This window comes from Crinia signifera, chromosome 11 (genome assembly GCF_055691185.1).
Source record: "Crinia signifera chromosome 11, ASM5569118v1, whole genome shotgun sequence".
NCBI classification, from domain to species: domain Eukaryota; kingdom Metazoa; phylum Chordata; class Amphibia; order Anura; family Myobatrachidae; genus Crinia; species Crinia signifera.
The window spans coordinates 69,416,051-69,432,072 of NC_139227.1; the positions used below are offsets into that span (position 1 = coordinate 69,416,051).

Here is a 16,022-nt window from a genome sequence, read left to right on the forward strand (position 1 = left end):
TGGAGGTAGGAGGAGGGCCCTGCTCGCAAGCTTACAATCTATAGGACTATGAGGAGGAGGGCTCCTGCACTTTTGACAGACCACACACCCGTTAGGGTTACTTCTGTAAATTTCCTGTGATGTGTTTAGATCCCAAACTGCCCCTGCCGTTTCCGGTTTGATATATAAAGCAGATTAATGCATTATTGCAAGATGCTGAGCCGTCAGAAACTGAGCGGCGCGTGTTTAGGGTGTCGGGCAGAGATGAGTGCGCCCGTCCCACCGGCCTCTCCTCCACTACACCGCACGTCTCCAACACACCCGTGCTAGGGCCTGGTTCTGCTGAGTGACAGAGAGAAATAAAAATGAATTATGAAATAAAGATCATAAGGCGAGACTGAGAGCGCTCGCTCAGAGCCCTGCCTCCTCCACAGCCCCTGTTACCGCCCTCTAGATGCGTCATCAGCGTGCGCCGGGAGACGCGCAGCGGCAGCAGCCAATGACGGCGGACTTACGTGGCGCTGACGTAAGCGAAACCTCCGGCACAGAGTCATCAGCTGTGGTGGTCGGAGAGACGGACGGGGAATTGTGACGTATAAAGGACCGTAAGTACCGGTGACCGTAAACAAAAGTGTACAAATTACGGAGCCTTACGTCATTCAGAGGGGGCTTTCAGTGGTTTTGGTTACAACTGACGTCAAAACAAAGAGTCGCTTCGCTAAGGGAAATGAGTTTAGCAGATCTTTGAGTGACGTCACAACTTTAGGACTAGCTTTTCAGGGTTCCTGTTGCCTGTATCAGTAATGTTAGGTGTGTGCTGAGATGGCCATTACAGCAGGACATGCATCCAACCTTCCACACCCATAGCAACCAGTCAGATTCATTTTTTCAGAGTGTACTAGATTTATGATGGCTATAATCTGAGTGGTTGCTATGGGCCAGTTTTCCACCTGCCCTGCTACATCCCCTCCTCAGTCAGATAGACTGCTAGTCGGCATTCGTGTCCTGTGTGAGACAAGGCTAAGCTATATATCATTTATGTGACATTAGGTTTGGCTTCATTCTTTTTGTCTTTGTGATCTTTATATTTTGGGCACTGGATTTCCTGTGCAGATTATTATTTTGTACCGATCTAAAACCTTTAACACACTGGGCATACAGGGAATGAATGTAGTCATAAGTGACAACATATACTGCTTGTCTGCCACACATATACTGGGTAACAAGGATAGTTGGGTCTCATGCTCCCTAAATTATTACAGGTTTATATGTGTGTCCTGTGCCATGTGGAGGACACCAAGCCACGCTGTTCTTGGTTCACCTGAATCCTTCTCCACATCCTGTAACTAAAGCCCCATATATACTAAGCAATATTCTCAATATCATTCATTTCCCCCCATCTGAGCTATATCCTTTAAAATGCCGCTTAACTGTATGCTTAATCTCATCTCGGTTGCACGCTCGCATTGGTTGTTAACAATGCCCTCCATCATCCTGCATGTACAGACAAGGGAGCGCATTGTTAATGAGGGCCAAGCTGCAGAATACAACAAGGGCCCCGCTACCGCCCTCCCTCGCAACCTCCCACTGGCAACGCCATGTGTGTATGCACTTGCTCATGGCATAGTGTGTACCCGGTTTAAGAGGAGTGTGTTTGCCACTGGAGTGGGTAAAGTGTAAGATTAGGATTTTTGAAGCATAAATCAACCTCTCTGCGGAGGTGGACAATAGGAAGGTAGATATTTGCCCTTAGTTAGCCATGAGGTGCCTTTTATTAGAATCATTGTGTTTCATTCAACATTAAGCTTAGGTAATGAGTTTTGCCTGTCTGATAGGGTTGCAAGCAAGAATTAAAAATTATTTCATTAAAATAATTAACGGTAATATTTGGCAAAACCATATTATTGGTGACAGATGTTTTACAGTCTTTATCCTGGATCTTTTATTTATGTGCAGATTTGTGCCCTTATCTTTATGCAAGTTTTAAGGTGGTTAGCATGAAATAATTTTTAGTTTTCTTTTTAGCCGGCCCAGGACTCATGAACACTCGTAAACGTCTCGGTTCCCGTAACACTGAGAACGGAGTATACGTAGGACCCCCTCAGACACAGGTCCTGCCCTCCAAAACCGCCTCAGACACTGCATCTCCCCCTGTTCTTGCCCCACCAATTGACGTCATGTCTTGCCGGGACCGCACTGCTGAGTTCATGTCAGCTTGCAAGTCTTTACGCGGACGCCAGGTCAGTGTGATAGTCACAAAATGTTTATTTATACTGACTTGTATCAGTTCTATTTTACTTGTATTACTGTATATACCATAGAGGTTTAGTGAACAGAATCTAGGAAAATTATTTACAAATCTTCCTTACTCCCTCCACAGAAATATGACCGCTTAGGAATTATCTGATTAAACAGCTGTTTTTGAATATGTTCATAGATGGAAACAAGTTGTAGAAACTTTGTCATATAATGTAATTTATTAAGGCCCCCCGCCCCAGCATCGACGTGATCCCAAAGCGTGGCGAGCCCCACGAGGGGCGGCGGTACAGGTCCGACCGACCTTTTCATACCCCCACTATCCACGTCGGCGTGGAGTTGATCTTATATAGTGTGGCGAGCGGATGTGTATTATGTTACATGTACATAATACACATACTATCCACGCTTCGGGCTCGGTGGCTCGCTGCGCTCGCCACACTATATAAAATCAAATCCACGCCGACGTGGATAGTGGGGGTATGAAAAGGCCGGTTGGACACGTACCGCCGGCACTTGCCACGCTTCGGGATGACGTGAATAGTGGGGGGGCTAAATAAATGACATTATATGTCATTTCACCATTAAATGCCATTATTCTAGGTTCCATCAAAACCGATATCTCATCGCATCCTATCTTTTTAATGGATTCACTGACACAGAGCAGTGAATACATTAGATAGGAAAATCGCAGTGGGCGCCGTGATAATACACAAGTACCGTGAAATGTACTAAGGTGTGGAGAGAATTATACCCCTTTCACATCGCACCTAATTATCGGGTACAAGCCCCTCTGCCGCGCCCCCACATGATGTCAGCCAACTGCCACTATTGCCGGTTTGCTGCTGCGATCTGAACGCACCACACATGCAGATTCACACCGGGACTGGATCGTTTAAAAGTTCCGGTGCGAGCCTGCTTAAATGCAAAAGCGTAAATGTAAAAGTCCCGGTGTGACCCTGCATAAATGCAAAAGCGGTATTAAAGTACCAGCCAATCAGCTCCTCATTGTCATTTTCAAACACAGCCTGTAACATGGCAGTTATGAGCTTATTGATTTGTTATTTTATAGCTCTCCACTTTACCACTCACTATGGGCTTAGTACATCTGTCCCATTGTAAGATTGTGTAAAGATTGGAGATTGCTCAGTAATTCTTCAAGGTGTTAGTAGAGTGACATATTAAAAACAATCTTTGCTTAACCCAGTGTATGCTTTGATTCACAGAATGGAGTTCAGGTGTCCAACCCTACTCTCAATGCTGTGAAACAGAGAAGTGAATTCACTCTTATGGCTAAGTAATACGCTTTTTTTTCTATTTTTCTGTTTCTTTATATGTATATTGCCTGGATTGTCTAATGCTCATTTATAATTGTCTTCCTTAATCTCTGTATAGTATTGTCTTACATCAGACTTTTGGGTTACTTCCACTTTCAGTTTTTACGGTCAAAATAACAGTTTTTTTTCCTCCCATGCTGACCTGATATTATATACACATTTCCCATGTATAAAATTCATTAGGACTATACTTTGGGCTAGGATTTGATAACCTTATTGGATTAGGCTTTGTACAACTGTTCCACTGGGATATTCCCATTGTATTGGCCAAACACCAGAGCAATTGACTTTTAGGACACTGATCTTGTATAGTCAGTGCAATTCTCATGTGATTTATGAATGAAAAATAGTAATAGTGAGAGAAGGTCTGTATGGGGCATGGCAAGAGGAAGGAGGAAAAAGCTACAGACTTGCAGATAGTGGGAGGAGCAGGTTACCCCATAGATACAGATCTGTAATTATGAATTCTTGTAAATCTTATGTTAGAGTTCACACGGCCAACCTGTTTTACTTTATATTCTCTGTTCTACAGACGCATTGGGAAGGACCTTAGCAACACATTTAGCAAATTGGAAAAGTTAACGATATGTAAGTTTGCACAATGAACAAACTGCTTCATGTATGAGTGGGTTGCTGTATGCATGCTTATGTACATAAAACATTGCTGAAATGACCTGAATGCTGCATCGCAATACATATATTGCCCTGCCTTAACCTAGCTTGTATTAGTGTGTATAGATATAATTAACCCTGTATAGGCAAAAATAGTTAAGCGCTCTTTGTGAGCAGCTGTTTTTCTTCAACCACAAAAGGAAGCAATTGTCAGACCACTAAAAAATCCTGTTTATACCCTGACCTCATCACCAACTACAGACCAGTATCAAACCTTCCTTTTCTAGGAAAGGTTATTTAGAAGGTGGTTTCTACTAGAAACCAACTGGTCAACCCATGATATTTATGATCCATTCCAGTCAGGGTTCAGGAGAAGACCTAGCACAAAACAGCCCTGGTATGTGTGCTTAATGACCTTCTAATGTCTTCATCCTTGTGGATCTCTATGTAGCATTTGGCACTGTGGATCATGGAGTGTAATTGAGTTTCTGTATACTGGGTGACACAGTCCTTAGTTAGTTGACATCATTTCTCACAGATTTATGTGGGGAATATGCCTCATCACAAGTGCCACTGATATGTGGTGTCCCACAGGGTTCTATACTATTTCCAATGCTTTTTTCAGTATACATTTTACCACTGGGCGGAATAATCAGATGTCATGGCCTGGTCTATCACTGCTTTGAAGATGATAAACAACCATACCTGTCCTTTGCTCCAGGTTCTGATAACCCAGTAACCAATCTAAACTGCTGTCTAGATGAGCTTCAGGATTGAATGAGTGCCAGTTGGCTGCCACTGAGTCCTGATGAACCGGAGGTCCTTGTGGTAGATCACAGGACAAGACTGCAGCATAGCCAACAACAGCACCAACATTTAGGGGTTCAGAACTACAAAACTTTGAACATGTGCGGAATCTTCATCTGACACAAACATCAGGTATCGGCCACAAAGAAATCCCATCATTCTTTCATCTGAGGAACATAGGCAGAATCAAGCACTTAAAATCCCTCATAAGATCTGTCTAAAGCCATACATAAATTTGTATCATCACACCTAGGCTACTGCAATGCCCTCTACCTAGCAAAGGAATAACTGGTACAAAAAAAGAACTGCCAGGCTTTTAACCAACCAGTTCCATTCCCTCATTCCTTACTCACTTCGCCGACTGCCTGGCGACTCCTTTTTAAGATTTTCCTACTCACTTTCAAAGCCCTGCAAGACCAAAGTCCAAGTTTCTTAGAGCAACTTCTGATTTCATAATGCTCCACTTGATTACTGTGATCTGTAGATGAAGGACTTTACCTGTACCATTAGGGGCCCAGCTTTCAGCTTTGTTTGCGACTCTATGGCTTCTCTGCATAGTTCAAGTAGCCCCCACTCTAGAATTCTTCAAAAACAGACTCAAGACTTACTCAAGCATTTCACTAATATCTACCGTTAAGCTTGTTTTGTAGTTTGTTCTGGAACGGCAAATTTAAAGCTCTTATAAATAACATGTGTGGTTATTTAGAACTATATAGAGAGCCTGTAATTTGTTGATATAATGCTGCAGAGATCTGATTGGAGGAAAAAAGGACAATAAACCACTTGGTATAAGTGTAACTATTCCTCTCTCCTTTTGTACAAGACATCACTGAGTAGCCTAGGGATGGACATCGACCATCGATGATTTGAAATCATCGATGGTTCATGGCCGATGTTGAATACTTTTGCCATCGATGGGGGAGAACCAGATGGTTTCTCTCCATCGATGGATCAGCAAAACAATGTTTTGCTGTTTTTTTTTTTTTCAAAGTGTCGGGACACGGAGCATAGCCCCGCCCCCGACACCCGTGAAGCCCCGCCCCGTGTTTTTGATTGGCCCACAGGCCAATCAATCAAACACAATGGCTGACCATCGATATGTAAAAATATCGATGGTCAGCCATTGCATAGTTTAGCACTATCGATGGGCAGTTGCAGAATTGCCATCGATGGCAATTGCAACGATGGCCATCCCTAGAGTAGCCATGCTGCATTCATGGTTATCTCCGCAATGGAAGGAACACAACCATACTGAACACTAATAGGCTGACCAAGTTGGAACACAAATCTCTCCCTGCCTTTAGACTCTGGGATAACAATACGGCCACATCAGTGCTTTTTACTAAAGCCTTTCACAACAGCAGAGATTAGTAAAACTCCATTTGCATTTTTATTTTGAAACGTCAGTAAAGAATGATAACTCAGTGTTAGGTGTATGTGTATCATTTTCTCCAGCATACGGAAATTAACACAAAGCAGAGATGTATACGGATACATTTTGGTATCAGGAAGGAAAGTTATAAAACCTTTTATGCTAATAAATAACTCCTTTTCCCTCAGTGGCTAAAAGAAAGTCTCTATTTGATGACAAAGCTGTGGAAATTGAGGAACTAACATACATTATCAAGCAAGTAAGTGCGTGTATTCATAATATACATATATACCTGTGTCCAATATAAGGCTCATATTACATTATCATCTCTGGGAGTTATTCTAATGGATACCTGTATTCTCTTCTACAGGACATTGGTAGTCTGAATCAGCAGATTGCCCAGTTACAGTCCTTTGTTAGAGCTCGTGGCAGTCAGAGTGGAAAGCATCTTCAGACTCATTCTAATACTGTGGTGGTCTCTCTTCAGGTAAGGTGATAAGTTTGTGGCGTAGACAATGACCGACATTTATAGGACTACACCCTCCATAGCAGCTCAAGTAGTGTCGGCTATTTATAGCCAGGTTACAACAGTGGTATTATTGCATACATACAGCTGGATTAACCCTCACCCTATGAATTTGGGGTATAGACCTGCAGATTGCTCCTTATTCATCGTTGTGAGCAACTGTGCATACGGCATTCGGGACCACTTTGTTTTTTGACAGCATACAAGCTATTAGCTGTGCAGAGACATCATTACACCTTCAACTGGAATGTTAGAACTCATCAGTGCAAGTGTGTAGAACCTTGGGAATACTCAAATTGACTAAGTCGCCATACACTTAGTCAATTTGCTCCTTGAGCTGTATACATTGTCAGTGCATACAATGGGGGACCTGTACTAAGATGGTAGTTCTATTTCACACTCGATGTTGCTATGGGCATCCAATCAAGAATTAGCTTCTTATTTATTTAGCACCTTCTAGAAAATAATATAGTATCTGATTGGTTGCCCATAGCAACATCCCAACATCCCATGTGAAATAGAACTCCTATGAGAACTGTATATTTTTTTTTTTGTAGTTTTGTTTTTATATTGTTTTGTTTTTCTATATTTGTTAACTGTTCTAAACAACAAACACAGCAATTCTAAATATTTACCCTGCATTTAGGGCCTGATTCAGAGTTGATCGCAAAATCTTTCTCAAATGTGCAAAACCATGTTGCACTGCAGGTGGGGCAGATGTAACAGGTGCAGAGAGAGTTAGATTTGGGTGGGTTGTGTTTAAACTGAATCTGAATTGCAGTGTAAAAATAAAGCAGGCAGTATTTACCCTCCACAGAAACAAAATAACACCCAAATGTAACAATCTCTGCACATGTTACATCAGCCCCACCTGCAGTGCACATTTGAGATCTTGCATTTGCAATCAACCCTGAACCATGCCCATAGTACTATATTGCAAGCGCTGCGGAATATGTGTGCGCTATATAAGAAACTGTTAATAAATAAAGTGATCTAGGCTAGTTTACAACTACTTGTAGCATTACTAGACATTCATAGCATGAAGATGTTTCTTATGCTTGGAATTGTGGGTAAATATGTGCAAATTGCATCTTAGTATGATGGCAGGCATAGTCAAAGAGCTAACTGAAGTGTAACCAATTGGTCACTTGTGGTGTACATAGAAACACATCATGAATCATTCTGTATCCATTCTCTCTCCCAGTAAATGCACACTGTCTAATCCATGGGTCCTCAAACTGCGGCCCTCAAGATGTGGTGAAACTACAAATCCGTGCATGCCTTGCCACAGGTTTCCTATAACGGAGTGTTAAAACTGTGGCAAGGCATGCTGGGAATTGTAGTTTCACAACATCTGGAGGGCCGCAGTTTGAGGACCCATGGAGACTCTAATCCATTGATAGGTATGTGACTATGCTGTAACCTGTATTCCATTAGTGCGATTTTCTTTTTTTCAAATTCAAACACTCAGAAAGATAATGTATACATTTGTTTTGTCTTTCTAGTCAAAACTGGCATCAATGTCTAATGATTTCAAGTCTGTATTGGAAGTAAGGACAGAGGTGAGACTTTGTGACTTACACCAGATTTAAGAGCGGGGAAGGGTCTCTCTTGTTCTGCAGTATTCTAAAGCCATCTTTTTTTTTTAACCCCAGAATCTAAAGCAGCAGCGGAGTCGTAGGGAACAGTTCTCGCAGGGTCAGGTCTCTGCCCTCCCCCTCCATAACAATGGCATGGGTAATATGTCTTCGTGTCTGTATGTTTATCTGTCACAGCCCTATTGTAGGAATGATCACATACTTATCATCCTCTGTCTGCGTCTGCTCTGGCTCTATCTTTATTCCTGTCTGACCAGTTATCCACATTTCCAATGTTCTGTCCCAAAACTGCTTTTTTTTTATTACATTATTATCTCCAGGTCCTTCAGTTCTCCTCCAGGATGACTCCCGCAGACATGGAGAAGTGACAATAGAGATGGATTCTAAAGTTAGCCAACAGCTGCAGCTCATAGATGAGCAGGTAGGAGCAATGGAATATGATTATTCATGAGAGAATTAAAGGGATCAAGGCAGTAAATAAAGTAAACTTACCATTTTCTTTTCCATTCAGGATTCCTATATTCAGAGCCGAGCAGATACAATGCAGAATATAGAATCCACTATAGTTGAACTGGGCTCCATTTTCCAACAGTTGGCTCATATGGTAAAGGAACAGGAGGAAACTATACAAAGGTAATGACCTAAAGATCCCAGTGTTAGAACTGGATCTCTGTTCAAGCACGACAACTTGTACCTATCTGTCTCCCCTTCCCTATAGAATGTAGGCTCGCACAAACTGGATTGTCTTCCCTAATGTACTGTTTCTTTACTCAAACCCCCTTCCCATCCTACTTTTTAGCTTCCTCTGGGCCTGCCTACTTGTGCATGTCAACTGGGGTACAGGTTTTAGTCAGTGCTGACCTTGTTATTAAGCCGTGTACACACGGCAGCGATAAGGGCTATAATCGCTGGAAATATGGTCACTGGCGACCATATTGCCAGTGATGGGAGTGTGCCCCGGCGATAAATCGCCAGGTGCGCGCTCCCGTTTTCAGCCCCGTTCTAATCGCTGGTCGCAGGAGCTTGCTCCTACGACCAGCTGATTACCTCTGCGGCACCGCCGGCAGAGGTTCCCTTTCATCAGCGACCATCTCTGGTCGCTGATGAAAAGGAGACACTGAGCAATATATCTCCCCCGTGTGTACGCACCTATAGAGTGCATATGCACATGCTGTTAACTCTATAACTCAGTGGTTCTCAAACTCGGTCCTCAGGATCCCACACAGTTCACATTTTCCAGGTCACCCGGCAGGTGCACTCATTACTCACTGACATATTTTAAAAGAGCCGCAGGTGGAGCTAATTACTTCACTTGAAATTCTGTGAAGATACCTGCAAAACATGCACTGTGTGGGGTCCTGAGGACTGAGTTTGAGAAACCTGTATTCTAACTTATTCACACTGTAATAAATGGACACGTGCTGCAACAGAATACTATTATTAGTATGGACATGTTCTGAGTCTTGTGTATCTATAAAGTTGTACCACCCCACTCTTCTGCCTGAAAAGTAGCTGCTATCATTATCATCACTGACACAATCCAAATCCTAGGTGCAGGTATTCTGTCTGATTTGGGCATCCTCTTTGTAGAACAGAATAGCAAGTGACTCTTACTGCACACCCATGAATGCCGCCACACAATAAGAGACAAGAGGCTTGATAAGTTTTGCAGAAATGTGTATGGAACATGGATGCAGACAGTGTTTGCTGTAATTCACTATATGTGGTCACTTAAGGTCTTGTTCTCGGGACTCGGAATCAGACCCTGTGTATTCTGTTATGATTCCTTCATATCTGTATATGCACTCTTTATGATGTCCTATAAATGAAGGTTAAAACTGATCCATCCTTTCTATCCCCAAAAAACAACCTTCTCTTGTATAAATCTAGTTTCCCATCAACTCCCTCATCCTGTTTTCTCTCTTTGCTCAGAATTGATGGGAATGTAGAAGATACGCATTTAAATGTGGAAGCCGCCCACTCAGAGATCCTCAAATACTTTCAATCCGTCACATCCAATCGCTGGCTGATGATAAAGATCTTCCTTATACTTATTGTTTTCTTCATCATCTTTGTGGTCTTCCTGGCTTGAAATAACCCCCTAGCAATCAAAACTGTCCACACACTCTGATCTACCTCCGGACATACCAGAATGACACAATGGAGGAAATATCACAAGTGTCAACATGTGAGTGTGTGTGTGTGTGAGTGACAGATGACGTGTGATGATCAAGGGTGGGCATGCTGTGGTCTTCATACTGTTTTACTGCCCCTGTAGAGCAGTGGGATGCCTACCCTTGGCTAATACAGAGCACATACATGATAGTGTCATGAGAGGCTACACGGTTGGTTTTGTGTGTGTGTGTGTATATATGTATATGTATGTATATATATATATATATATATATATATATATATATATATATATATATTATATTATGACAATTACATATAAATAGATATTAGACTATGTAATATATGTACACACACACACTTCAGCAGTGACTTGAGTGAAAGTGACGAGTAGATGGATGGTATGAAAGTGCTGTGTGTATGTGTATATATTGCCTGTGTATGTATGCATGTTACGTTCATGTATACCCAGGCTGTGACATTTGCCAACGTTCATCAAGTGATTGGATAATTATGTGTGACAGAAAAGTTTTATTCCAACTTATCTGAAGTGTCTTACTGGAACTCTCCTCGAATCGGTCAGAGGCGTGTGACAGGATCGGCTAGGTTCCTCTGCCTTTGTACAGAGACAACACATTCTTATTTTAATCTCTTGTAGACTGTTTGTTTTTAAATTATTAATAATACTCCTAACATTAAAATAATTGATATCACATCGGGCAAAGCATTGCCCTCTCTTGCTGGGGAAGGTCTCACAGGGATGGATTAAATGACCTGGAGAGGAGGGTAATTTTTTTAACACATTCCATAAATCTACCCTGTTTTGTTTGATTTGAAGACTGTGACCTTCAAACAATGTACAAATTGTATATAGTGCGGAATGCCGAAAAAAAATACACATTTCAGCTCAGTAACTCGTGTTTGTGGTGGTCATTGTTTGAATGATGGTGCACTATTTGTAGGGGATAGAGAAGGTATGAGTTGCTCTGGTTGAGGCATCTATATGAGTGGGTTTGTTGTTCGCTGTGAACACATTGGAGATAAGTATAGCCTATGTCAGTGTTCTCAGCCACTGTTCCGTGGCACACTACCATGAGCATTTCTTGAGTACTGCCAGAGTGGCTTCCTGTTCCAGTCCTGTGTTTGAATCTTCTGCATATGAGACCATCCCTCTCTGATGTTAGTGGGTCCAGATCTGGCCCCTTAAAGCCCTCATACACTAGTGCGATTTGACCAGGTTTCACCCGATTCCGACGCGTCAGACCAAGACATTCGTTGAAATCAGGCCAGATCGCATGTGTTTGACATTTAAATCGACCCGATACGCATCAGGTAAGAAACGGAAGTCAGACATGCTGCACATAAGATAAATCGTTTGTGTAGCCGTCAGGTGCTTTTTAGCATCCGCAATGTGTTGCATACAATTGCCCTTGAACTCACTTGGCAGCTCCCCAGGAGTCTTTTTACATGTGATTAAATTGCATGCCATTTAAAAAAAATGGCACCTCAAGTGCCAAATCAGATGTGAGAACTTCTGGGGAAGTTCAAGGGAAATCAGGTCGGACTGAGCCACAAGTCGGACAAGTGTATGGGGGCCTTTACAGTCATTTACTAATCATCTTTGGATTATGGCGGCTGCGGTTGCTGCCTCTTACAACGATAGTGTCAGCGTCAGTCCCGGTTTGATGCTCGGTGTGCTTACTGTGTTACTGAGTTTAGGGAAGACTAGCCACAGGGAGTGAGGTGAGGAGTGGCTTGAGTGTCCTGGTGCTATACTGTCTGCACTAGTTCCCTAGTGCTCGTCTCGCATGGTGTTCACATGAGGGCATTTTTAACTCTACACCCTATGACACTCCCCATTGCAAACAGTTGGCATTTATCATAAGGTCTCTCCTGTGTTCTACACCATGGTTATCTGGAGGCCAATGTGTATTATTTTTGTCTTTTACGGAGGACAATGTTATTTATTTACCTAGACCCCCCCCCCATGGGGGGACTGATAGCCTTTTAAAATCTTGCTCGGCGTGTCGAGAGTTGAAGAAGGTTGAGATACATTGGTCCATGGTGTGGACCACAAAGGTGTAGAGGGCCCTGATTGTAGGACCTTATAGACCAGGTGCATCATGCCAAAAATACCCAAAACTTTATAACTTAAATATATATATATTTAATAAAGATGAATACATATGATGAAGTGTAGACACTACATAGTTATGTGTACAACATTTTCACGGAACAGCTGCATTTATTTTTATGATATTATTTCTCAAGTTGAATAGCTAAAATGTAACATTTTACACTGAATATCGTAAATATGTCCGATAGACCAAATAATGGGGCAGATGTATTAAGACCAAATAATGGGGCAGATGTATTAAGCCTTAACAAGAGATAAATGCAGGGGTGATAAAGAGAGATAAACGTCCAGCCAATCATCTCCTTACTGACTTATTTCAAACACAGTCTGTAATACCCCTTTTACACCAAGGAATAACCCAGGTTGGACCCAGGTCAGCTTTGGTGTAAAAGGGGCCAACCCAGGTCCAGTAACATTGGTCTCCTACCCAGGTCCTGACCAGGGTTGAACACTGGTTGGACCTGGGTCGTGGCCGGTGTAAATGGTCCCAATCCAGGTTGGGACATCAAGGTAGTGCTGAAAGGATACCAGAAGTGCTGGACGCCATTCCACAGTGCGCATCAGTGGCAAAAGACAGCAGCCAAGAAGGATACGGGCAGTGCACACAGAAATCATAATTGGATGCAGTATCATTTATGTTATTATTTTTTTGGGGGGAGGGGGGGGGGGGCTGGGTGGAGCACATGGGAGATTAGGTCTGCTGCTGCAGGGGAAGGGGCTGGGGAGAGCACATGGGTGATGCTGCACTTTTATACCGCTGTGTGTCCTTGAGCACTGAATAAAAAAAAAATTGAAAAATATTTTACAAAATAAACAAACCAACATTTTTCAATGCTAACTTGTCATGTCTTTTACTTTTTATTTTAAATCATTGAGGGAAGGTTGGATGGCAGTTGGTCAGTCATAAAATGGACATTTTTAATGTCATCCATAGGGAAAAGCAGTGCTGACCCAGGTTCAGTGTAAACGGCGCAGACCTGGGTCCGACCTGGGTCACAGTGCTGTGTAAATGGGGTATGAAGCTGGGTCCAACCCTGGAAACTCTTGTGTTTAAAGACCAGGGTCCAACCAGGGATTTTGGTGTAAAAGGGGTATTACATGGCAGTTAGCAGGTGATTGGCTGGATGTTTATCTCTCCTTATCACCCTTGCATTTATATCTTGTTAAGGCTTAATACATCTGCCCCATTATATAAAGTTTACAAAAATATTCAGTAGACCCTGGAGGCAATCCCTAGTATGCTCACTGGCTTATTGTATAGATGTGTGATTCTGGTGTTGTAATCATGGTGCACAGCTATGCTTATTGAAGGTCTGGTAACTATATAAGGTCATTTTATTGCATCTGCGTAGAAACCAAAATCCCCCTCCACAAAAAATGGATACATAGCTATAAAGGGGCCAAGGTAAAGTGTGATGTATTATCTGTAATATAGATCTTATTTTTCCACCCCATCCCCCTCACTTTACTCAAAAAATGCAATCTTTAGTGCTAATAGTTTACCTGGTAACGGCAAAGTGAGGGGGATGTAATGTGTGGGGTTTATTACAAGCTATACTAGCTTGAGCTAGTGGCACAAAATGAACAGTGTGGGCTAGCTGTAGTGCCAATGCTGGTCAGATGTAGCACCCTGTATAGCAAATTTGGTTACTCAGGAAATGAACAGTCATTTATTCAATTGACCTCTAAATGTTTCTTTGGCCCACTCTTTCCCCTTTAATGTGTGTTCACTACAAGAGGTTTATAGCAATGCTAAGCAAGGGTTACAATAGCTTTTTATTATTTTCACTACACACATGGGCCCTTATTCAGATCTGATCGCAGTACAAATTTGTTCTCAAAATGGGCAAAACCATGTGCACTACAGGTGGGGCAGATGTAACATGTGCAGAGAGAGTTACATTTGGGTGGGGTGTGTTGCAACTGAAATCTAAATTGCAGTTTAAAAATAATGCAGCCAGTATTTACCCTGCACAGAAACAAAATAACTCACACAAATCTAACTCTCTCTATACATGTTACTTCTGCCCCACCTGTAGTGCACATGGTTTTGCCCATGTTGAGAACAAATTTGTACCGCGATCAGATCCGAATAAGGGCCATGGTACACATTGCGCTGTGTGTGTACCCAGCCCTCGCTTGCCTGCACTATGTTGTGCTGTATGTACAGACAATGGATGGGAGCGGGCATTGTTGGCAACATAAAGCGTACACACTAGACCACATGAAGATGAAGAGGGAAGTCCAGGTACGGAGGATCCTGTCTTTCCTGGAATGGGTCTTGTGAGGTATGGATCATACCTCACAATGGTCATTGGTCAATCGCAACCGATTCCTTACTGCAACCTGGGCTGGTTTTGCGGGTGCCGGATGGGATCCCGACAGTCATTAACCCGACATCGGGATCCCGACTGTTAAAACACCGACGGCTGTTGGGAACCACCAACCACGACCCCCATAGAGGGAGAATAGAATAGGTGTAGGCCATGCTTCGGGCACGGTGCCTTGCTATGCTCAGCACAATTTTTTATTCTCCCACCACGCCCTAGTGGATGGTAGGGCATGAAATACCGCCTGTCAGCTCAAAAAAACAGTGAAAAACCCTATGTCGACATTTTGACTGTTGACCTAGCTCATGTCAACCTAATGCTTGTGTTGACCTAATGTCATGTCGACCTGACCTAGACCCATGTCTAGGTGTCGACCCAATGCTTGTCGACCTAGTTGTTGTAGACCTAATGACTGTATTCCGTCTAGGCATATAACTAGTTGTGGTCAATCCGGTATACCATAATTACCCATCAGTATACGCTGAAGATTGTGAAGAGAGATTTACACTTAATATGCTGCATGTATCTTCTAATACAAACATTATGCACCTATTTTTAATAGAATTTGTATAATTGGTACTTGTTTCCTAGAACGGCCACAATCGTGAGTGATCGTGGCTCTTAATTAAGGGACACGATCCTCACGATGTGGCCGATTTTTTACAATTTTTTCCCTTTGAATGACAGAAATCGGGTCAATCGGTCGGTCGCGACCAATTAAAATCGGCCGCGATGCGACCGACCGATTGACCCGATTTTTCCATAGACTTCAATGTTAAAAAATCTTTTAACATTGAAATCGGGAGGATCGCGTCGGTCTTGTGCCATTATAATGGCACAAGATGAGATGGACTTGATTAAGTCCATCTCACATAGGGAAAAATGATAAAAAAGGTGAAATGGGCCAATATGACCCATTTCACATTTTTTATGTG

The 16,022-nt window shown here is 42.5% G+C and overlaps 1 protein-coding gene across 2 annotated transcripts; it reads left to right on the forward strand.

Annotated features, from left to right (window-relative positions):
• Positions 1 to 425: 425 nt before the first annotated feature.
• Positions 426 to 11,534, forward strand: STX5 (syntaxin 5). 2 transcript variants are annotated; one of them, XM_083165498.1, is made up of 11 exons: positions 426 to 584; positions 2,005 to 2,219; positions 3,462 to 3,532; positions 4,105 to 4,160; positions 6,552 to 6,622; positions 6,734 to 6,850; positions 8,395 to 8,451; positions 8,545 to 8,626; positions 8,808 to 8,908; positions 8,999 to 9,120; positions 10,420 to 11,534. In XM_083165498.1, exons 2-11 carry the CDS (start codon positions 2,019 to 2,021, stop codon positions 10,577 to 10,579), a joined length of 1,038 nt encoding a protein of 345 aa, XP_083021624.1. In that variant the 5' UTR covers positions 426 to 584; positions 2,005 to 2,018; the 3' UTR covers positions 10,580 to 11,534. The 2 variants fall into 2 exon arrangements, with proteins under 2 accessions (XP_083021624.1, XP_083021623.1); XM_083165497.1 differs by lacking the exon at positions 426 to 584 and adding an exon at positions 656 to 789.
• The last annotated feature ends 4,488 nt before the right edge of the window (positions 11,535 to 16,022 follow it).